The sequence below is a fragment of the Drosophila eugracilis genome, unplaced genomic scaffold (assembly GCF_018153835.1).
Source record: "Drosophila eugracilis isolate 14026-0451.02 unplaced genomic scaffold, ASM1815383v1 contig_498, whole genome shotgun sequence".
Classification (NCBI taxonomy): Eukaryota; Metazoa; Arthropoda; class Insecta; order Diptera; family Drosophilidae; genus Drosophila; species Drosophila eugracilis.
Window position 1 is genome coordinate 1,276,789 of NW_024573369.1, and position 23,397 is coordinate 1,300,185.

Genomic DNA, 23,397 nt, shown 5'->3' on the forward strand with positions numbered 1-23,397 from the left:
CATTATGGTCATACCCTTAGTGGGCGAAAAAAAACATTCGTAAAATCGCTGTCGTCGATCGAACGCTGTATTTTTTTCCAGTGCAATATTCGGCCGATGAATAAAGAGTGATTGAATTGAAGTACTCCCTTAAAGATAATATACATATAATTAATAAATAAAGTCAACAAGAACAGCAGCAAAAAGAGAGAGCGGTGAAACACAATAAGAATTGCTGCCGTTGAGGTGTGTGCGTATACGTGTGTGTGTTTGTGTGCCTGTGTGACGTTTACAGTAGCAAAAAGTTCGGTGGTGTCGTCAAAATTTTCGAGTATTTTAAAGTTAATGCAAACGATTCTCGATCGGATATGAGTTGATCGCGAGTCATCGATCTAATCGGATGTGGCAAAAGTCTGGCTGAGGAAATCGAGAAGAAAAAACACCATAAACAACGGCAATTTGTTGCTGCCGCAACAATAGCAGCAGCAGCAGCACACTAACACCACCCCCCGTTTCAGCCTAACGGTTCATTCACAGTGGCCGCAGAAGCAGAAGAAGAAGACGAGGTAAGTTCCAGCATCTTTATTTATATTTTATGTGAGGTTGTTCCTCGTCTTCATTCGTAGAAAAACTCTACGTGTGTATGTAAACATTATCAACGAAAAATGGAGTGAGAAAAAATACAGAAACTTTCTTTCGCTGTCTATGTGGGTTTTGGCCTGCATGGGTGTGTGTGTGATTTGCTGCTCTTTTTTTTTTTTTACAAATTAGCGAAGCAGCAAAAGAAAAACTGGTACAAATTTTATGTGCTTTATATTCGCGCATTAATGTAATTAAAAAGCGTCCATTGTCCATCGTTCATCATTCATCATCGCTTCACAGCTTCGGTGGGTGAGCAACAACAACAACAGCAGCAGCAGCAGCAACAGCAATGATAACAGGGCAGTCCTGCCCTTCCTTTTTCCATTTCCATTCTTATTGCGATTCCCATTTGCCCACTTCCACATCCCTTTTCCACACCCACCACATCAGCTGCTGCTGCTGCTTCTGCCCTGCAGTCGTTGTTGTTGTGTTGTAACCTTGTCTTGCTTGCCTCTCCTTTTCTGTACTTTCCACCCACTTTTGTGGGTCCTACGTACAGTGGAGTTATCTGTCAGTTTTCGTTATAGAAAATAAACATAGTTAATGTTTAAAGATGCAAAGCTATGTTGCTCAGATGCTACTAAAACATGAACTATAAAAAGTAGCTAAAAGTAATTGTAAACATTGGCTATTGAGAAATGGAAATAATTTTCCAATAAGCAAAAACGTAGCAAGCCGAGTTTGGTTCGCACTGCCCACTGTGAATAGCACCATCTCACTCTGGCGTGCTCTGCGCCTGCGCATTGCCACCGCGGCGACACCTTGCACGCAGCGTTGCCACCTTGCACACGGCCCACGTAGACGCGACAGACAGTCTGGTTAAAGAAATTAGTATGTCTTATTGGATAAAATATGGAAAGAAATTTCTTGTTAGACAAAAATAGTTGCTCAGTTAATCTGAGGTAATCCGTAATGGGTGCCGTCTGCCGTCTAAAAATATATGTCATAACGAACTACCTTGAAATTAGCTCAAAGATTAGTGAACTTTTGTTCATCTGTCGGTTTGTGATAAGCTTGTTTTTGGTTTTCATCCGTATGTAGATTAAATCTACGTGCAGATTGTTGGTTTCTGTCAGTTTCGACTTGATGATATTGAGATTTTAAAGATGAGTAAAAGCAGGGAAGAGGTAAAAGCAGAAATTAAAGTTTTTCATTACATGGTCATAAAAATGAATTTACAATCGAAACACTTAAAACTTCTTTTATGTTAATTGAAAGGTTGTCAAAAGACCTAATCCTTTGACCTCTGCTGTGGTAGGCACATCTTACTCCAGTATTTTTGGGTTTTGTGTGTGTGGGGAAATGTTGCGTGCTTATTCAAATTTCTGTTGTGCTATTTATTTAAATCATGAGCATTAAAACTAGTGGAACACATGGAGCAGAAAGTCATCGTCATGTTAATTATGATCATAAATTTCGTTGACTGTCTGTGGGTGTGGGGGTGTATCATCCGTCATTATCTCGCAGAAGGTTGGAGCAGGATAGCCTTCATTCTGCCTTCTCTTGCCAAAAGAAGAAAAAAAATAATAACAAAAGTCAAGTTACTTTTTTTTTCGGTTTATTCCAAAACGGAATTCTTTTTGCCATTTATCGGGTTTTTCAACTATCTGCTCAAGTGTTTTTGCCATGTTTCGTTATTTGCATTGTTTTATGATATTTTGGCGGCTGTTTGTTAGTTATTATGTTGCTTTCGACCTTCGCCGCAAAAGCAGCGAAAAATATATGTCAAAAATAATTTGCACTTGAGTCGTCTATTTCCCTATAGCCGTTTTTTTTATACATACATATATATTTTTTTTAACGGATCATAACAAGCGCTTGCCAACACGTTTTCGCGCAACCAAACTAAACGCAAATTAAGTAAGCCAGCAGGGAAATTACAGTAAACACTGGAGAAAAGGCTAACAAATAAAGCGACGTTTCTTCCTCTTTTATCATTATTTTATAACACCATTGATCTTTTGCAAAGAATTTGTATATTAATTACTTTAATTGAATACTAATTAATGGAGTCAAGTTCATGATCGAGTTGAAAGCTTTCTTTCTTTTTTGGGTTCAACGAAATCTTTAATTAGCGGGGCTTTACTTTATCACTATTTAGTGGTTTCCTCTTAAATTTGTTTTTTGTATAAACTTTTTTTTTTCATAAACGATTGACAACCTCATGCTGTCTTTTGCGATTGCGCAGCTCCCTTTGTCTGCCATCTCTTTTTGGGGAGGCAAAAAGTGCCGTTATGTAAAAATTCAGGCAAAAGCTTCCACAAAAAAAAACATCAAATCCATAGACCCAAGAAATATCGAAACACAAACACAACAATGGGACGGCAGCCAGCATCAGCACAGTCAGAGCCAAGGTATTGTGACCAACTCCTCCAGCCGTAGACTTACCAGATTTACCTGCCCCGAAGCATCGAAAATCAGGTAACAACAGAAGTGGTAATAACGATTCAGCGATTCCCGATATGTGTGCCAATCTCCATGCAGACGTGCTGGTATTTTTTGTGGTCCACAGTGAATGCCCATTAATTAAGCCAACTGTGGTTGAGAGAAATATTTGAAATATAATAATTTGGTTATGTTTTCTTAGTAATTGTCTTAACAATGATTAAGTAGGGTTCTCTTTTAGGGGCTAAAACATAACTAAAATAAGATATATTAAATATTTTTTCAAAATTGTACATCCATTGTGATCGAATACCCACTGTATTTGGTAAAATTCCCGATTTGAAGCAATGAATTTACAGTTTCGACAATAATGTCGGCTTGTTTGTTGTTGTTAGCTGTTTGCTGTTTGCTGTTTCTTTAGCCAGTTTTCTTTCCTTATTTGTAGGAGTTTTGGCCGTTCCTCATATGTATATAGATAGATATCTATGTATCTTTTCAGTCATTCAACAGCAATTGCAGACACATATAGTTTTTGTTTTTTGTATTATTGCTCGGAACTGAAGGAGTTTCGTCTGTTTCCATTTCCATTTCAATTTCAATTTGAGTCTCGGTTTCGGTTTCGGTTTCTTGCGGCTGTTGAAATCCAAAACGGCTCAAATATTGCGTTGAAAACACTTTTTATTGGAGCACTTGTGAATGCTACTGGGAATGTATAGTTCGTTTATTTCAGCCAATAGCAACTGAAACAACAATGGTATTAGTACACTGTTAGATATTAGAAAAATCAATTTGAAAAATCAAATTGAATTTTTAAGTGATTTAATCGAGGAATTAAACTTGGCATTTAAATTTGTTTGCATATCAAAATGAGTTAGCTTAAAGGTCAGTGCTTTTGGTTCTAACAAGAAATCATTTCATTGAGTTTCGAAATGAAAAACAAGGCAAGATATTGGCATTAGTTTTTCCAAGTGCAGTGGCAGCATACAGCAGCAGTTGCTGAATAAATTATGTTAATGAGTTGGGAGCCAGCAGGGGCTTTCGTGGGGCGGCTAAAAACTCAGGGGAATTGTGTTTCATAATTTCATTTTGCCGCTGCTTTTTCCGTTTGTTTCATATTTCCACTTTGCTTGACTCTATTTCATCTAGCCGCCCATTTAACCCACTACTCTTGCACTACAAAAGCGGTAAAAATAATAGGACTGTTAATGTTGGAAATCAGTTTACAAGATGTTTTAGTTTGTAAAACACTGTAGTACAAATTTTGTGGCTTTATTACCAATAACTCATCTTATAACTTATAAATTTCAATTATTAAATAATAGAAAAACTTGCAATTTCTTTATAATAAAACCGAAACTAAACCGAATCCTATTTTTCTGACTGCATTTGTAAATGCGATAAAGTTTCATTGTTCTGAAATCTTAAAATTGTGCTCGATCGGAGTGCGTCTTTTGGCTGATTGAAGAAATCGTGGAAATTCTTATCGTAATGCCCTCTTGTATTTCCCCCTCAGGGTTTCTATTTTCCTCTTCCTGCCACTGTGCATTGCGGTTATTGTAGTGCTCTATCAGAGTTCCACTGTATTTTCCACTTGGCGATAAAAAGGGAAATTGAGTTCGAGTCGGGGCGACACTTGGGAGTTACATTATTACATTAGCATTACCACTAATTGTGGCAAGCAGACAGGTAAATGCATTTTGAAATTACTACCGGCATACAGTGGTAGCTCGATAAGGGAAATGTTTAAACTATGGCTTGGTCTACATAACAGCTAAAAAAATATTAGAGAAAAGGGAAAACTTATTTAAGGTTTAAGGTCTTGCGAGCAAAAAACTGAAAGATAAATGAAAATATCAAAAAATAATATTGCTATATAGTTATTGAATTTCCTAACAATTACCATCTAATCCAATGCCTACTGTAGCTGACGTCACACCATTGCCAAGGGCTCAATTGCAGTGCGTCGGAACGAGATAGCCAATGAGTAAACAATTCAAATTGGGTTAATGAGAGTTGGCCAACTCAGGGCTTGGTTCTATAAGTGTGTATGTATGTATGTGTTCGTGTGTATCTGTGTACTATACAAGTGGGTGGTGTTCGTGGGCGTGGCATTCATGAATTTTTGATGATTGGGCCTTAAATTACATTGGGGACAAAATGCGGAGCACAGCGACTGGCTGTGATATTAGGAAAGATTCTCAAACGGGTTAGTTGCTTATTAATTCACAAATTATATTCCAAAAATCGTGATCAAAGGCTATCAAGTAGATAACTAAACAAAGCCTGCTTCACAAATATAAAAAAGATATTAATAAAAATGTATAAAATAGAACCAGATAAATGTCAAACAAAGATATGTGACTTTTCCCTCTACTCTCTAATCTGCTGGAGTCTGTGGCATGGCGGAATGTGCCTTATAACCATGGCTGCCACTGTACCGAATGGGGCATTTGGCTCGAGGGCGTGACTCGAGATGCATTAAAAAATGCAAATGCAAATGCTAAGAAATGCAGATGCAAATTGCAAAGTATGTGTGCGTGCGCAAATTAGCAAGCCAACAAATGAACTCCGCTAAATGCTGTCGTGCCCGGCGGTGGTCACCCATGTATTATTCATTTTGTCCGGCAAAAAAAAAACACAAAACTAAAAAAAAAACAAACAAAAATCGGGAAACAAAACAAAATAAAACCAAATCGAATAAAAAAATAAAAAAAACAGCGAATGAGCAAAATTGTGATTTGTTCGAAACTCTGTCATTAGCTAAAGCATTCACCATCAGGTTTCTGACTAATCGCCTGGTACAGTGGGGTCCATTTAAATTGGTCATACGCACGATACTAGATGCGAGTGAAAAAGAAGAGGATGTGGAACAGATGGCACTGCGGTCGTCGTGGCAGTTAAATATATTAAACAAGCCGCAGAGATAAAATAAAAAATAACATTGCAATGAGGCACGTTCTTTTTCACGAATTTCCAATGCTCTCTTTTGTAAAGAATATAAGTTGTTTAAAGTTCAAATTAAGATGCTAAACTGGTTTAGAAAAGATATATATATTTACCATACAGAATTCGGTCAAAGATACATTTTCGAAAAGCATAGTGAAAGGGAGAGGTAAACAAGTTTTTGGAATATATTTAAGGCCCATTTGAAATGCCAAGATGAGTCAGAAAGAGTCTTACCTGTGCGACAAAGCGAATGTTTGGCATTAAATACCCAGAAAATAATCGGAAATAGCGATGGTGTTTTTATATTTTCCATCTGTGGGTTGTGCCACCGTCTACTAACGGTTGTGTGCATATATAATGCTAAAGCCATGAGTCGGCTTGGAGTTTTTTTTTCTTTATAATATTTCTTAGCAAGTCTCATGAAAGCCGCCGACTGCGAACAACAAGAAGCAGTAGAAGAAGGCGAAATGTGAAGAACTTTTTATGAATGAATTAGACTGGAAATAGTGCAGAAATATCTACCAGCACACATATATGCTGGCCATATACATATGCTCATGTATATATCCATTTTTATATGCCTCTGCACTCGAGCTTAAGGCTGTAGAAACTTGAGAGGTCTTAGAACCCTCAGTGGGCGTTAATAATTAAGGGGCCAGCTAGCTCATAGACCATGCAAAAAATTATATATATATAATTTTTTAGCCTCTGTGTCATGGAGCGGTTTCAATCATTTAAGCTGGAAAACTTTATTTGCTTTTGTTTTTCGTTTTCCGTCTTATTAAGATCCATTAACTAGCTTTCAGAGGGCTATCTTTTGAATGGCCTGGCTAGCAGTATGTTAACATCTGCTAACAGACTGTAACAACAATTAGTTATCGTTATTCTCTCGATTATATATATACACTTGTCTGCTGGCATTATTTTTGCTCGATTTGTTGCTGTCGCAATTATCTTTGCCTCGAGTTGATAGCGTCAGTGGAACAATGTTACTGAATTGCCAATTCAGCACAAAAACAAAAACAAAGAGACAAAGAGAGACAAAGTACAGTGGTATCTAGATAAAGATGAAGTTTAAAATAAATATAGTTTTATATCTTTTTCTAGTTTGGTTTTGTTGGTTAAACTGAGAAATCATCACAAATTGCCAGAAATAGATTCTTATTAACCCTTAAAAGTTGTAAAACTTTGTAATGCTTTCTATTATTAACATAAATATATATATCTAAGATAATAATTTAATAAAATTCAAATCATTAAATAGCTTTGTAAATATTAATAGAAATAAAACTTAACTACATATTTTTGTCACATAAATTTCGGCAGCCTAAAAGTATGAAAACTTTAGTGGGCAGTCAATTTATCGACACACATACTTATCGATTTTCATTGATCGGAAATCAGGTTAAATTTGCTCGTGTTTCACTTTTGTGACGTCAACAAAAACTTTTGACAGCAAGTGTCCCCAATTTTCTTTTCCTATTTTTCATTCCACGATATAAACGAAGTAACGTCTGGCCTAAAAGTATACCCCGAAATCGTAGATATTTCTAACACCTTAAGTGCCCTATGTATGTGTGTGTGTGTGTGGATTGATAAGAGGTAAAGGTGTTATCAATGGATCCACAGTAGACGCGTCTACATAAGCGGTTATGAACCAAATATATTAATGGAAACCTCTCTGGTACACTGACTATCAGCCATACCCTTTTTGTCACTGGCTCTATCTTCGATTTTATTACCATTTTCGAATGTCATTTTATATAAAACGTTTTATTCGATCAGCTTGTTTGAGTACCTGTCAAAGATAATCCCAAGTCTGATGTGGAGGGAGAGAAAAATGAAAAGTTAGTACTGAAAATATATCTGTAGAAGCTTTTCCTTTGGAAAACTTTGTTATTTATGCAGTAAACTATGATCTCTCGTTGAACTTTGTTTATGATAACACCTATCACTATCATTACCATACAAATATAGTTTCTAGGTGTTAATTTTCCATTCTGCTGGGTAATCGTAATCCCTTGCAAGCGGTATTTATTAATTTATTTTTTATTCAGGGTTAATCTTGGCCAATCGGTGTTTGTATTAACACAATTATGAAGTCCCCACTTGAACATCGACCAGGTGCGATTCCATTTGCCTTCGTGTAGGTGATTTGAAGGCCCCTCAAGGTCCCAGTTTGTAGTTGTTGTTGTTGTTTTTCTGATATCGATAAAGATCGGCATGCAACCGGATGAGCGAAGACCGCGGATTCGCCACCTTTTTTTTTATTGTATGTTTGTGGATTTGCAAAAGCTTATTTTTGGTTTAACAAAGTTAAAAAAAAGAAACAAGTAAGAAAATCGTTTCCACGGCAACAAAACACCTGCCAAATACCAAGTAGCACTTGTACCCTCATAATCTCTGGCCACCGTCTTTTTATAACATTTATTTGTTTTATTCGTCTACGTAAGGGTCCTTATAATAACTAACACTATCGACCGATTAGGAAAAAAAAGAAAAGAAATGTTATTAGAAACCAACTTAGGCAACTACTTAAGTGCATAATGTGAAGTTTTTTGTGTTTTTTGTGCTTTTTGATACATGGGCGGATGGAAAACTTACAGATTGCGATTCAGAACTATGAGAATGGGTGATTTGACTAACAATAGAAACAGAGATAACAGCATTTAGATGAATTTTAGTAGCTAATAATGTCTATTGAAAAATAGTTCTTAACTTATATAGAAAGAGTATGATTTCTATAGAAAGAAGGTCTGAAGAATGTCTATGGATTAGCAAGGACAGCTCAAACTTGCATTTAAAATATGATTTAACAGTTTTTTAAGAATATTTTTTAATTCAGTAAAAGAGCTTCCTACAAAAATAACTGGTTATAAACTACAAAAAAAGAAGCGACATTCACTGAATGTAGTTAGTTTAACAATTAGTTTAGGCCAATGGATAAGATCACTACTACTGACCACTGGTGGTCATCACATTGATCAGGCCGGGCATAACTTCCGCCTGAATGGGTCCATAATCCACCCGTTCGCCATCCACAACCAGAATGCCATCAGAACTGTTAGGTTCGATACGGAATGCCTGGCAGGCCACCACTTTAATATAGGGATCCTCACCGATGGGCAGATGGGTGCCAGTATTCAGGCTTAGCATGAAATTGAGCAACTGATGGCGACTCACGCCACTTCGGATGATTACCAGGTAGATAAGGCCATCGTCTAGACGGGATTCTGGGGCAAAGAACACGTCGGAGGAGAGATGAGTAGTGTAGGCGGCATGGACCATCACAAAGTCACCATCCTCGCAGACCCAGCCATCGGTACCTTGAAGCGGCACCTGCAGTCCCGGAATCGTACCCGTTGGTACCTTCTCCGTAAACTCCGCATTGGCTGCCTCGATGCGCTGACTTAAACTCATTCGACTGCGATTGGAACGCAGACTTGGTCCTCCCAGAGAGTAATATGCCGTTCTGCGGGACATGGCCGAGTGCCAGCTGTCGACGTGCTGTCGATAAACCGAACGATCCAGGGATATAGCATCGGCAAACTGTTCTCCATCCGGATCCGCCTCATCTTCCTCGGGTAAATCCCGAAACTCGCCAGCATTCAGTGGCAGTGAGGAGCGTATTGATGATGATGGCATCTTCTCCCCTTGTGGCATCTCTCGAGCTTCTTTGGCTGTCTCCACGGGTGGCTCCTGATCTTTCCTGCTCTTGGGCAGTAGGTAAGACACCCTGCCCTTGTAGGTCCTCAGTGTGATTAACCGCTTGATGGCCCACAGTGTAAATCTCTGTGCTCCGATCGATCTCAGCCGCTCACTTTCTATATCGATATCGGCTATTAAGCCCCAACCCACCGACAGAAAGGAGTACATCACAAAGTGCTTATCCCTAGGCGCCAGCTCCACTCTAACCACATCCATGGGTGTACTTTTGCCGGCTATGCAAGTCAAGGTGGCATGGAGTATGGGCTTGGGTTCATAGGGTTCGTTGCAATGATGGGCCACACTCTTGGCCAGACCATTGCCAGAGCCGCATGGTATGATGCCAAGTGGCAATTCCCTGCAAGCTCTGCGCCAATCCATGCGTTCCATAAGGCCATTCAATACTTCGTAAAACAGGCCATCGCCGGAGGCCACAACAATGCCAGAATAGCGTTCCAGGAGATCCTTCCTGGTTCGCACAAACTCCTTGGCATACTGTGGATGAGTGGTGATCTGTAGATCATATTGAGCCTCGGCTTCTGTCAGCAAGGGGGCAACTTGTTTCTGGAACAGCTCACGTCCCTTCCCCGAACCCGACTTGGGATTCAGCAAGATGAGCAATTGCTTGCCACAATCGGCGGGTGAAGCACTGCCATTGCCACGCTTGTGCTTACGAATCGTGTGATGCCACTGCTCTGCGGTCTGTAGATTGACACTATAGTCATTGCTCGATCGGAATCGTAGAATCCTGAGGGTTTGAACTCGTCTCAGTGGTTTTTCCTTCTTCAAATACGCATAGATGTACAGATAGGCGCTATTGTCGCTATCTGGTTCGGGTTCCGTCTCCTGACCCGGGACATTTGGATTCCGGCAGGAGTTGAGACCACCTCTGGCTCTCTTTTTCAAGCGTGGTCCATACCGCGACCCAATGATATCATCAATCCTTATCAACTGCTCGTTGATATGATCATCTTCGTCCGTTTCACGACGCAGGTAAACTCCTTCCGGGCAAAGTTTAACCTGGATTTTAATGCTCTGCTTGCGACGGCTGTTGTCCACGAAGAAGATCTCGCTGAGTTCGGTGGTCGTGCCAGCGCCCATTTCCGTATCCGAAGTGGGCGTGGAGGGTTCCTGCTGCTGTCCACCATTACCCAGCAGATCGTCTGCTGTGTTGGCCGTCATGTTAGCTCGTTTTTTCCCAGCGCTTCTTTTTGACCTTGTCGTTGTCGTCTTCACATGCAAAAAATAAAAAGACACAAAAACAAAAAATAAAAGAAATTTGCGAAAAAAATGTATAATAATTGCCAACTTGAAAACTCGTTTATTTCGGTGTTTCTTTTTTTGTATTTTTGTTACTAATATTATTGCGTTGGCTTTTACTATTATTAGTTTGGTCTCATCTATGCCAAATTGGAGTTTGAAAACTGGTTTTCGTCTTAGTAAATTATATACAATTATTTCTATTTGCTTTCGATGTGTGTCGAAAATTTCAAAGCTTGGCGTGCGATTTCACTTCAAGGCAAAAATGAAATAAATAAAAACTTTTCCATTTGCGTTATTTAAGTCGTATTAAACCCGTTAATGATTGAGTTCCTTTCTTAGAATTTTGCCGAATTCGTTTTCTTTGTTTTGTCAATTTCTTTGTTTTACTCAGTTTTTGAGAACAAAAAATAAAAAACAAGACAATGATAAACGAAATATTTTTAAGCTGTTGTTAGTGTTGTAAGCGTTGGTTTATTGCTCATAGCTTAGGAAAGTTTCTCAGTCACTTTTAGCTTGTTATCAGCAGCCACAGAAAACATATGTTCCATTTTTTTTTTATTACTTTGTAAGTCATCTAGAATTTTATTGGTTATTAATTGCTGGAATATGTCGACTACTTGTTGTGGTGTTTTTAAAATTAAATTTGTATTTGTCATAAAAATTAAGTTTATGGCCTTTTAAGAACATAGTTTGATTATTATATTTAGTAATTATTAGTTAGTCGTTCTTGTTATGATTAAATTAAGAGTTATTTTGTTGTTTTTTTTTTTCTCTTGATAACTCTGCTCGTCATTGCCGATTAATATTTACTATTTTTGTTTGGCATTACATTTAATTGTTTGTCCACATGCGATCGTCGCTGTTCACCACTGTTAAGTCTGCGTTATAAATTTATATGAAAAGATATAGGTTTATATAGTACGATCCGATACGATCCAATCCGATCCGGGTTGCGATCGCTTCCTGTGCGCTTGACACGACAATTCGTACTGAAACTCTGAATCGCGAGGGTGAACTAACCTTATTTTCAATGGAGATTTGGTTTTACGATTGCACTGTTGTTGTTGGTGTTGTTGCTGTTGCTGGTTTTGCTTTTGGTTTTGACTTTGCTTTTACTTTCTCACATACACAAAGCCAGCAGCAACAACACCCCACACACACACACTTGCTATTTCTTTCTGTACTCTTTCGTATGTATTTTCATGTCGAAATCTAATCAACACGTATCGTATCGATGAGATATTACCGTTCGTTGGCTGGTTGGCTGCCTTTGCCAGTTGTCTTTATCTTTGTGCCACCTTTTTCTGCTTTTATTTTGGTGTTTACTTGTATTTGATTTACTTTTTATGCTGAGTTTCGCTCAGTGTAGGACTGCAATTGAACAATTTGCCTTTGACTTTGGAACGAGAGCTTTTTGGCATTGCCTTTCGTTAAATGTGTGAGAATATTGCATTCTTTCATTCTCTGGAGTACAGTGGGTAGTCGATAAGATGGATTGTGTGTTGGTAAAAGAAAAAAGTGAATATTTATGAATTATAATAATAATATTAAAATATATTATAGAGAAGGCTAAAAAGGCTTAGGAATTCTATTATTTTCTCTAAAGAGTATAGATATTAGTTCACACTTTCGTATGCCCACTGTAATGCTAGCCTTCTGCATGCAATAAAAATGTAAATTTCGAATATGAAAAGCCCAACTATAGGAAGCACTGTACACATGCAATGCCCAATGTACCGACAATGCAATTGTTTGCTTACATCGACATTAAAACGCCACTTAACCCCATCAGTAGTGGTCGTAACAGTGTGTGTTTTCTATTGTTTTAATCGATCATTTCGGGGTGGGATAAGTGAGTAATAAAACAGTGGGTAGGCATGTGGTATGGGGGATATATTGCGGCACCTGTTGCGTATACGTCATGTTGGTCTTCAGGTCTTATCGCCCAACAACATGTGCCCTAATGATAGTGATTCATTTGATCACAATTCGCACGAAAATGTCACATTTAATACTCACACTCCCCGCATAAATGATGTTTGGCCAAGAAATCAAACCCGAAAGTAAGCATTTCAGCAGAATCATAAGGCAGGTGTTTGCTTGGGTTCAACTTGATATGGCTTGTCAGTTTACGGTTTTAAGGGCTTGCCATAAATAAATCGCAATTTCTTGAGAATAATCAAATTCTGATGGCAGGTGCACAGAGTCTATACAGCTCTTCTGTTTTGGCTTTGAAACTGCGAACGCGTTTGTTGATATCAGTAAACCAAATAAAGATTGCAAGGCAGTGGTCATTCTTGGTCAAATATGTATATATTACAGTGGTTACTCGGAAAGTGTTAAAGTGTTAATTATCTCAAAATTTGTTTACAAATTTCAAGTCTTTGTGTCATTGTTTACAAGTTTTTTTTATCTGAAATTAAGGAAATGTTTTATTTTTACAATATTATCTGGCAAATTAGTAAGTAATGTACATATATACTAGCTTTTATTGCCTTTTTAGGCTAAAAAATATTATTTCTGAATCACAAATGAATGCTCTTATTAGCTCTTCTTCTTTGATACAAATTTGGGCTAAAAAAAAACCCCTAAAAATTCCAAATAATAACTTAATAATATTTCCTAAGCTCACACCAAACCCTAACTTTTAAAAAAGCCTTTAAAATGGCCAATAAAAATTTGGTTTTTTCTACTTCTACTTAAACACACCTAAGAGCCCATCAAGTATACGCAGTGTTGACGCAAGAGACTTACCTACCTGCGTTTTACTGTAGTTAAATCGAGAGATACGCCTTGTAAAATACGCCTTGTAGACACGCCAAAATGGAATTTTTAATGGATTTTAAACGCTGTTTCTGACTGATTCATGAAAGGTTTCTGGCGTTCGCACCTAAAGTGAATCAGACCATTAAGGCAAGACCAAACAGCCGAGCTCTTTGTTTAATTATAACTCGATTATTGGTCTTAAAAACTTTGATTTATCATTTGAAAAAAAAAGGGAGCCACTCAAAAGCTTACCACTTACACTGTACCTATATATATGTCTATATATCTATATCTATATCTGTATAAAGACAAACATATGAATGCACTTGCTCACGAAAAGCCGTATATTCCATTGGCTTGTTTATCGTTTCCTGACCTACATATCTGTTTGAATTTACTTTGCCTTTCCATTGTATTGAGAGCGGCCAGAGCAGGAGCCACTTTCTGGTAGAGGGGAGCAGGGGGTGGGGGGCATTGTCTGGCCAGAGGAATCCATTAGATAATGGCCAGACGTAGCAGACACACAAACCCAAAGGCGGCTCAGAGTGCCTCCAGATATAGACAGCTGTTTCAGATGGGGTTAATGCCAGCTGATGGACTACAAGTGTATCCATTAAGCGAATGTGTAAAATGGAAATTAAACTACTAATGGGGGGGATAATTACAAAGTTTCTTAAGTATTTAAACTTAAAATGAATAGTTTAACTATTTTTTTTGTTTTATTTTCACAACTCACTAAGTGCAGTCTGGTTACCCAAAGTAATCTTTGGAAAACGAAAGTGATATTTTTATAGATGACAGCCTTGCTTATCAGCAAGAAAGTTAAATTTTGATCCGTTTAGATAAGATCATTCTAGGTGTCAGAATCATATATGTATGTGCCTTTTGAGGGAATAAAAGTTGCTAGAATGTAATGTTAGGAAATCAATTTTTCACTTTTCCTACAATCAGTAAAGTTGGATTATTGGAAAAATCAACTTTAGATTATTAGGAAACTGATAAAAAGTAAGAACATACCGCAGTGTTTTACTGCATTGAAATCAAACTGATTGATTGGTTAAATTAAATCCAAATACGGAATGTGAAACTTATCAGTAAAAGAGAAGCCTGAGACTGGCTGACGAACAGCAAGGCTAAATTATTAACAATCTAATAAAAACAATATTGCGTCTTCTATTGCTTTCTTCCCGTGCCCAACAATCTATTCCTCTCCAAATTGATAACTTCTTTGTTTTTATTTTCATTTTTTTTTTTTTTTTTTTTAACAAGTTTGAACTTCCTTTTGGATTTATTTTGTTTTTTTCCCCAGAGAGAGAGACAGGCAGAGGCAGAGGCAGAGAGCTAGAAAAGTCAGAAAGTGTTGATAAAAAATGTATGGGGTTCTCTTTGGTTTTGGTTTTTAGTTTACAAATACAGTAAGATCACAGTAATCATGTGCAGTTGAAGTGTTTTAAATAAGTTGAAGAAATTCGAATTTTTCAAATGATTTTTAGAGTGAAAAATTTTTGAGTTTGTTAAAATATTTTAATTAAAAAAGATCAAGAAGGTTTTCAAAACTTGTGAATGGAAATATAACTCCAAATTAAACCTATAAATTCTAGATTTTTATTAGTTCTCATAATTACCTACAAATCCCTTACTTTTCTATGGTTTCCAGTTAGTTTTTTATGGTTAATGAGAGTGAAAAAGAAGAAAGTTAAACTTGATCTAGTAAAGTTGAGTATACCCGTTGGGAAGAAATTGAGGGCCAAGGCAATCAGCAGAAAGCCCTGACAGCTTTTTCCATTGTTCGGTTGCAGGTCCGCCCCCTCGCCGCCCCCCTTTATAAGCACGGGTTTTGTAGGGCGCACGAATAATAAACAAAACAAGAGAAAAACAAAAACACAGAGGCTGGCAAACAGACTGAAATACTTTGCACTCGCTTCTATTTGTTTTAGATATATATGTACTATATACAGATATATATATTTTGTAGTATTTCCATTATGTGGCACATGCCAGATCTCGATGGGGAGTTCATTTCACTGGTCCCTCGAATTCCGGTAACTTCAGTTTCGCTATCAACCATTGAAGTCTCTTAGTTAATGTTCTACTAACTGATAAGTTTTAAACTCTATTTCTTACAGTGTCTGCGAATTGGGAGCATCATGTGGCGGTTTTAGAAGAACTGCCAAAGGACTAAAAACACTGCTTATTGAGAGGAATATTAGAACAAGATCTTGTTGTTGGCAAGGTTAAGCTTAGAGGGCCTGAAGATCCAGACGAGAAGAAGAGTATAGACTGAGGAAACGGAGCCGCGTCGTCGTTCTGCGTCAGAAGATGACCCTGACCACAACGACCACTGCCTCATCAGCCGAGAGCCAAGCGAAAATGGATGTGGTGAAGGGCGGAGCACTACCCGGTGAAGAGAATCTGCCCACCTCCGAGATGGATCTGCTGGCCAAGCTGGAGGCGGCCAACAAGCTCATCGAGAGCGATGCCAAGTCCCTTAACTCTCTCCACTCCACGCACAGTCGCAAGAACTCGGACACGAGTCAGATTAGCCTAACGTCGAGTAAGTATTAGTTTAGGTTTTAGGTTTACTTTTTAGGTAGATTTTCTTATTAGATTCCCACATTATCGAATTGATAAAAGCAACCCACAAACTAAATTTCATAATATATAGAGTTAACATAAACAAAATCGCCGTGTAATCATTCTATAGCAAAATCCACTTTAAGAGATATTATCGATAGGGGATTTCATGTGATAACTAAGTAAATGCTGACTGCTGGCAGTGACTAATATTAAATCAGTTTCTGACCAAAATCGATGACTAAAACAACGCGCAGCTCAAAAATAGATAAATAAATTTGATTTCAGTTCGTGAAGAAAGAGTTGTTATGCCTTATTGGGGTAGTTCTCGTTTTTGACAAAAGTTAAATGGGTAACTAACTGATATGGTTTTCCTTACAGGTGGAAACTCGGTGGCCGAAGAGGACATCTGGACGACGTGGGCCACCATCCTGAATGACTGGGAGGGAGCTCTCAAGCGAAAGAATCCCTGCGTCAATGAGCTAGTGCGTCGTGGTATTCCCCATCACTTCCGAGCGATCGTCTGGCAGCAGCTGAGTGGAGCGGCCGAGGCGGACAAGAAGCAGTATGCGGAGTACATTAAGGCCACGAGTGCCTGCGAGAAGGTGATCAGGCGGGACATTGCCCGTACGTATCCCGAGGTGGAGTTCTTCAAGGAGAAGGATGGTCCCGGGCAGGAGGCACTCTTCAATGTGATCAAGGCATATTCCTTGCACGATCGAGAGGTTGGCTATTGCCAGGGTTCGGGCTTCATTGTGGGTCTGCTGCTGATGCAAATGCCCGAGGAGGAGGCCTTCGCCGTGCTCGTGCAGATCATGCAACAGCATCGAATGCGTCACATGTTCAAGCCCTCCATGTCGGAGCTGGGCCTGTGCATGTACCAGCTGGAGAATCTGGTGCAGGAGCAGATACCCGACATGCACATTCACTTCCAGCAGCAGGGCTTCCAAACGACCATGTACGCCTCCAGTTGGTTCCTCACCCTGTACACGACCACTCTGAATGTCAATCTAAGTTGTCGCATCATGGACGTCTTCCTCAGCGAGGGCATGGAGTTCATATTCAAGGTAGCTCTGGCCCTGCTTCTCACTGGGAAGGAAACGCTGCTCTGCCTGGACATGGAGGCCATGCTTAAGTTCTTCCAAAAGGAGCTGCCCGGTCGTGTGGAGGCCGATGTCGAGGGCTTCTTTAATTTGGCCTACTCCCTTAAGCTGAATACCAAGCGGATGAAGAAGATGGAGAAGGAGTACCAGGACCTCAAGAAGAAGGAGCAGGAGGAGATGGCTGAGCTGCGGCGACTGAGACGCGAGAACTGCCTGCTGAAGCAGCGGAATGAGCTGCTGGAGGCTGAGAGCGCTGAACTGGCCGATCGCCTGGTGCGTGGCCAGGTGTCCAGAGCTGAGGAGGAGGAAACTAGGTGAGGAAGGGGGATATGAAAGCCTATTTAAGGGGTTTTCCTTGGAGGAACTTAGCTGTGATTAGCTTATTTTCAAAACTCATTCAATGCAGTGACTATTTTAGGGAATTTTTTGAACTAAAAAACAACTTTAATGACTTTCTGATACTTTGTTTTTTCAAAAAACATTTAAAAACATAAAAATAACAAAGATAAAAGGCTATCTTCTGTATAAAAAATAACTTTAATGACGTCTAGAACTTATTTTTCCAATTTAAATATTTTTAGAATGTAAAATTTTTAAGAAATTCCAACTTAATCAGGCTTACTAATTGACAGTATCTAACGTCTTACTAATGGGAGATTTCTGAAACTTATTTTTCAGCTATGCCATTCAAACCGAGCTGATGCAGCTGCGGCGCTCTTACTTGGAGGTTTCCCACCAGCTGGAAAATGCCAATGAGGAGGTGCGCGGCTTGAGTCTGCGGCTGCAGGAGAATGTGAGTATAGATTTAGTGTGACCAAAGTCCATTAACAATCAAAGAAGCCCCTGTCTCGGTCATTTGTCCTGTAACTAAAACGGAATATGTTGCTAATCTTCTGTATTCTTTTCTATTTTATTTGATTTCTTATGGTTGTGGTGCTTCAAATTCAATACACACAAAAAATGTTCGCTTAAATCCGAAAAAAAACAAAAACAAAATCAATTTTCAAATCACAAACAGAATGTATCCATCGACAGCGTAAGTATCTTATAGGTTGCTCACGCAACTCAGCTTAGTAGTTTGAATCAAAGCAATGCCGTTCGGTTGATTTTTGCTTCTTGCATGTTTATGGTTTTGACGTAAAAATACATAAAAAAAAACAGAAAATAGAAAACCTAAATTTGTATCTTTAACCAGTAAGCCCAGAAATTGCTATAACCTATTGATTTTTGGCTTCTAAATATGCTAATCAGATTAAGTTGCTGTCTGCGTATGTAAAGAAGTCTAACCTAGGATAAGTACACCCATGTAGACGCATTCGTTTCATGGCTAACAACCTAACACACTCTGCATGCCCTAAACAAGTTAAGAATATTCGTAGGAACACCTTAAACTAATCTCGTTTCTTAACCCACATTCAGAACAACTCCCGGCAGTCGTCCATTGACGAGCTCTGCATGAAGGAGGAGGCTCTGAAGCAGCGCGACGAGATGGTCTCGTGTCTCCTAGAGGAGCTGGTGAAAGTACGCCAAGGTCTGGCCGAAAGTGAGGATCAGATTAGGAATCTCAAGGCCAAGGTGGAGGAGCTGGAGGAGGATAAGAAGACGCTGCGGGAGACGACGCCCGACAATTCAGTGGCCCATCTGCAGGACGAACTGATTGCTAGCAAACTTCGCGAGGCCGAGGCCTCACTCTCGCTCAAGGATCTCAAGCAGCGGGTGCAGGAGCTGAGTAGCCAGTGGCAGCGTCAGCTGGCCGAGAATCAGCGCAGCGAAAGTGAACGCACCACCAATGCTGTGGATTCCACACCCAAAAAGCTGCTGACCAACTTCTTTGACAGCTCGAAGAGTAGTGAGCATACCCAGAAGCTGGAGGAAGAGCTGATGACCACACGCATTCGGGAAATGGAAACGTTGACTGAGCTCAAGGAGCTAAGACTTAAGGTCATGGAGCTGGAGACACAGGTTCAGGTGTCCACCAATCAGTTGAGGCGGCAGGATGAGGAGCACAAGAAGCTCAAGGAGGAACTCGAGATGGCCGTGACCAGGGAGAAGGATATGTCGAACAAGGCGCGTGAGCAGCAGCACAGGTTCGTCTAGATTACTTAACTTGGTTACCCGTTTATATAATCCAAAACTAAAACCTTTTTCATAGATACTCCGATCTGGAATCTCGCATGAAGGATGAGCTGATGAATGTGAAAATCAAATTTACCGAGCAAAGCCAAACGGTGGCTGAACTGAAACAGGAAATTTCCCGACTAGAGACCAAGGTTAGAACTTCATTTTCCCAACCATTCCAACCCACTTTAAATCCTTTTCCTTTCCATTCACAGAACTCGGAGATGCTCGCCGAGGGTGAACTGCGCGCCAATCTGGATGACTCGGATAAGGTGCGCGACCTGCAGGACAGGCTGGCCGACATGAAGGCGGAGGTGAGCCAGACTGAAACAGTCCAGTTGCCCAGAGCATTTGCCACTAATCCCTCACTGCTTTTGGTTTCGGTTTCGTTTGTTTTTTGTTTTTCGTTTTTAAGTTCATTCAAATGCCAGCAGCAGCCGACATTCAATAACATTCTACACCCCAGCCACCCTACACCCCACTCACTCTTAAGCTGACTTAACCAAAGGCCAGATCCGAGTCATATTACCAATCTGGAGGAGCACGCTATAGCCTCCTGCAGGCGATTCTCACACCTTGAATTCTGTTTTGCTTGCCAGCTGAAAGTTGAGGGCAAAGCTGTTTGGTTTAGAAATGGAATTTAGCAGGAGGTTTCCTTGAATTTTGGGTTATCACAAAGTCAAAGAAGTCTCTTGCTAAAAAAGATATCTGCAACCTTTCAAAATCTTCAGATTTGCCTTGCAAGTTTCGAAAGTTTTATAAGTTTTGCTAGGCTGTGCAGTATAAACTTTTTGTTTTTGTTTGATTTTGATTTTTTGTGTTGATTTTCGAAACCCAAACCCATCTGCTGTAAGCCAAGATAATAATCTTGTATTTCTCATTGAATTTCTTTCTCACAAAAACAATGCCTTTGTTGGTTTCGCTGTTTAGTATCCCACGCCAATAACCAGCCCCGACACTGAGCCGTGGAAATGGATAAGCTAAACTAATTCTTAACACAAACTGAAAAACTGAAAATGAAAACCAAAACCAATTGAATGAAAAAAACGAAACTTAACGAGCAAAATTACTAAAACAAAAGAAAAAAAAACTAAAAATTAAACAAAAAAAAAAAGAAGATATTTAAAAGGCAAATTAGCGAAACCCAATTTGAAGACACAATTTATCCTCTAATCTCTCTCAAAGTACACAAAATCCCGAAACAAAAACCAAACTCAAGCAGCAGGCCAAGCTACCAACATACCCAGGTCTCTATGAAACTGCTAAAAAACCATTTCAGTAACTTTAACCTTTGTAGCGTTTGTTGACCTTCCCATAGTTTGCACGTTCTATATGGTCTTGCGAGATCTTTCGTCATAATTGCTATTGAATTTGCTAGTTTTGATATACTCCCAAAAACTGCATGATTCTAGTTTGTTTCTGGGCTGCCAATGTCATGGATATCATTTTTCTATGGTAAAAATGTAGTTTATGAAGTTTAAACAACTTTTATGACTAGCTTTATTTGATTTTTTATAATTATTTATAAATATTTTATAGCTTCTGAGAGGCTTCTTCATGTTTTTCTTACCATATTTACGAAGCTATCAAATATTTTGCCTCTAAATTAGTAGTTTTCTTATTTTTTTCTGATTGAAAATTGTAATTCCTGCATCTAAGATCGATTTGGTTTATATTTTCTAGTCTAAGTATCTAAGTATATCCAAAATTTATCATAGAAATTATTGGAAAGTTCATTTAATAGACCTACCATTAACAAGTGCATATCAATTCCCAACTTATGCAGTCTAGTGTAATTTCCCCTCTCAACTAGCAAAGCTTTTTGCTTTGAGCTTTGAGCTTATACCCCAACCATTTAACCGCTAAACATTCTAGTTCCGATCTAGTAGAACCTCTTTCCTATGCTTTCAGTTTAAGTCAATAATAAGGTCAATGACTCCCCACTGCCATTAGAACTTAGATTGCATCCGCCGTTAGATGTTGCCATGGAAAGTGCCTGATTTTCATCAATCTTCGCTGTTGTTTGTTTTGCATACTTGTAATGACATATTGTGATTGGTGATGACTAGTGATCACTAGTGATCAGTGATCGTTAATCGTTGATCTTGACATGACATCAGTTTGATGCTGTTTTGACACGAGCTCGCGTTGCGACCTTGCTTTGGTTTATTTATTTCGATTTTCTGAATGAAATGCGGGGAGTGTTTTCCTTTTCAGATCGCTGATTTATAGCAATGCATATTTTGTAATATTATTCATTTTCTGCACGCTTGCATGTCCACTTATCTAACAGACATATTCATAGCAGCTAATCGATAAGGTATTTAAGACACGTTCCCAAACACGAACACCTAATCAGATCTATTAGTAAGCGTATCTATGTTTTTCCTTGTTTGTAAATTACTGGGCCAAAACGATTAGGGCGGTGCTTTAAATGGTAGTTACAAGTTATAAAAAAGTTTCAAAGTGTTAAATTTGTATTCTAAAACTGTAAAACTGTTAAACTGTATTGATAATTTTATGTTTTTTAAAGAGCTTAAAAGCCAAACTCTGTAAACAGAATCTTTAACAATCTTTTTTCTCTTTTATAAACTAATAACTGTCTTTTTATAATCACCGCATGACCAAAATTGCTTTGGCCTTGTAATCGTTAAGCTTATTTCTAACTTATATCTTACCTAACTTAAAACTAATGACATCTCTTCGAACCATAGCTGACGGCGTTAAAGAGTCGCGGCAAATTCCCTGGCACCAAGCTGCGCAGCTCGTCGATTCAATCCATAGAATCCACCGAGATTGATTTCAATGATCTGAATATGGTGAGGCGTGGCAGTACAGAGCTATCTACATAACCTAGAGATCGGTCAGATCGGGCATATCCTAACCCATCAACAAGCACAGCCACAGCCACAGCCAGGAAAAAAGCTCAGAGAGTGAGAGTTGGAGGAAGGTGGAAGGTGGAGAGAAACCCAAACAGGACAGTACAGGATACACTCATGTATGATGTATATACATATATGGGGAAAAGAGCTAAAGCTGATATATATATATATATATATATTGGCAGGCCTGTGATCACAAAAAAGGAAAAAAGAGGAAGCGGAAGTGGAAGTAAAAAAGAGGAAAAGAGCAGAAGAGTTGCAATCCCATTACAATATTATTTATGTATAATATTCGTTTAAAGTTTACTATTACTATTATTATTACTATTATTATTACTATTACGATATGGATATTTTATGATAATTATTTTAAACTATTACTATTTTTTTTGGCAATAATTTTATTACTGTTATGTTTTGCTAAATCGAAACACACTCATATTTATTTATTTTAAAACTAATTCCTAATTTGAAACGATATTTTGTGAGAGTATTTTGTATTTTTTTTTCTATTCAAACACCTTTGTATATTATTCGATGGCAACTAATTGGGAGATCGGCACTTGGTTATCCCCTAGATTTATATATATACAAAAATATATATAGCACATATGCAATGCAATGAATTTTATGTAAACCCCCCTTAAAGAAAATATCCTCCCCGAACCTCACTTTTAATGTAAGTTTTAAGCGAATGAAAATTGTTCTTTGGCCAGGCGAGAAGAGTAGGGCAGAAACCTTTTTAAGCTCCCAGTTTTTAAGGTGCCTGGGGAAAACCAATTTGATTTGTATTATGATTTATGATACCCGTAGAATGATATTAACCGTTGTCGGGAATGAATATTTTGTAACGCTCGTAAAGTAAGCTAAACCAATCGAAAAACTAAAACTAAAACCAAGTGCGAAAGACAAAGTAACAAGCGTGGCCAAAAGCAGGGAGAACTGCAAGATGAGAAACTGAAAAAAAAAACACAAAAAACAAAAACAATTAAAAATATATAACTATTTAAAATAGTTTAAAACGATATGTGAAA

The 23,397-nt window shown here is 38.5% G+C and overlaps 2 protein-coding genes across 7 annotated transcripts; one reads left to right on the forward strand and one right to left on the reverse strand.

The window, feature by feature from the left end:
• LOC108116999 (ecotropic viral integration site 5 ortholog) lies at window positions 1–22,580 on the forward strand. 5 transcript variants are annotated; one of them, XR_001772871.1, is made up of 10 exons: window positions 1–545; window positions 15,813–16,240; window positions 16,642–17,677; window positions 18,042–18,156; window positions 18,382–18,399; window positions 18,783–19,450; window positions 19,516–19,633; window positions 19,697–19,795; window positions 20,412–20,728; window positions 22,196–22,305. XR_001772871.1 is itself a non-coding variant. In XM_017229167.1 (9 exons), exons 2-9 carry the CDS (start codon window positions 16,006–16,008, stop codon window positions 22,331–22,333), a joined length of 2,427 nt encoding a protein of 808 aa, XP_017084656.1. In that variant the 5' UTR covers window positions 1–545; window positions 15,813–16,005; the 3' UTR covers window positions 22,334–22,580. The 5 variants fall into 5 exon arrangements, 3 of the variants coding, with proteins under 3 accessions (XP_017084656.1, XP_017084671.1, XP_017084665.1); XR_001772873.1 differs by lacking the exon at window positions 18,382–18,399; XM_017229167.1 differs by lacking the exon at window positions 20,412–20,728 and having other exon boundaries at window positions 22,196–22,580.
• Window positions 8,366–11,930, reverse strand: LOC108117028 (sphingosine kinase 1). 2 transcript variants are annotated; one of them, XM_017229207.1, is made up of 2 exons: window positions 11,750–11,930; window positions 8,366–10,887 (listed from the first exon to the last, which is right to left on the reverse strand). In XM_017229207.1, exon 2 carries the CDS (start codon window positions 10,837–10,839, stop codon window positions 8,908–8,910), a length of 1,932 nt encoding a protein of 643 aa, XP_017084696.1. In that variant the 5' UTR covers window positions 10,840–10,887; window positions 11,750–11,930; the 3' UTR covers window positions 8,366–8,907. The 2 variants fall into 2 exon arrangements, with proteins under 2 accessions (XP_017084696.1, XP_017084689.1); XM_017229200.2 differs by having other exon boundaries at window positions 11,483–11,930.
• Window positions 22,581–23,397: the final 817 nt, after the last annotated feature.

What these genes read in the sequence shown, in the direction of transcription:
- LOC108116999 (XM_017229167.1), top strand. Translation starts at nt 16,006, where the DNA reads ATGACCCTGACCACAACGACCACTGCCTCATCAGCCGAGAGCCAAGCG. An exon ending in GCTGAGGAGGAGGAAACTAG is followed by an intron (nt 17,678 to 18,041) that starts GTGAGGAAGGGG and finishes CTTATTTTTCAG; the next exon opens with CTATGCCATTCAAACCGAGC. An exon ending in TGGCCGACATGAAGGCGGAG is followed by an intron (nt 19,796 to 22,195) that starts GTGAGCCAGACT and finishes TTCGAACCATAG; the next exon opens with CTGACGGCGTTAAAGAGTCG.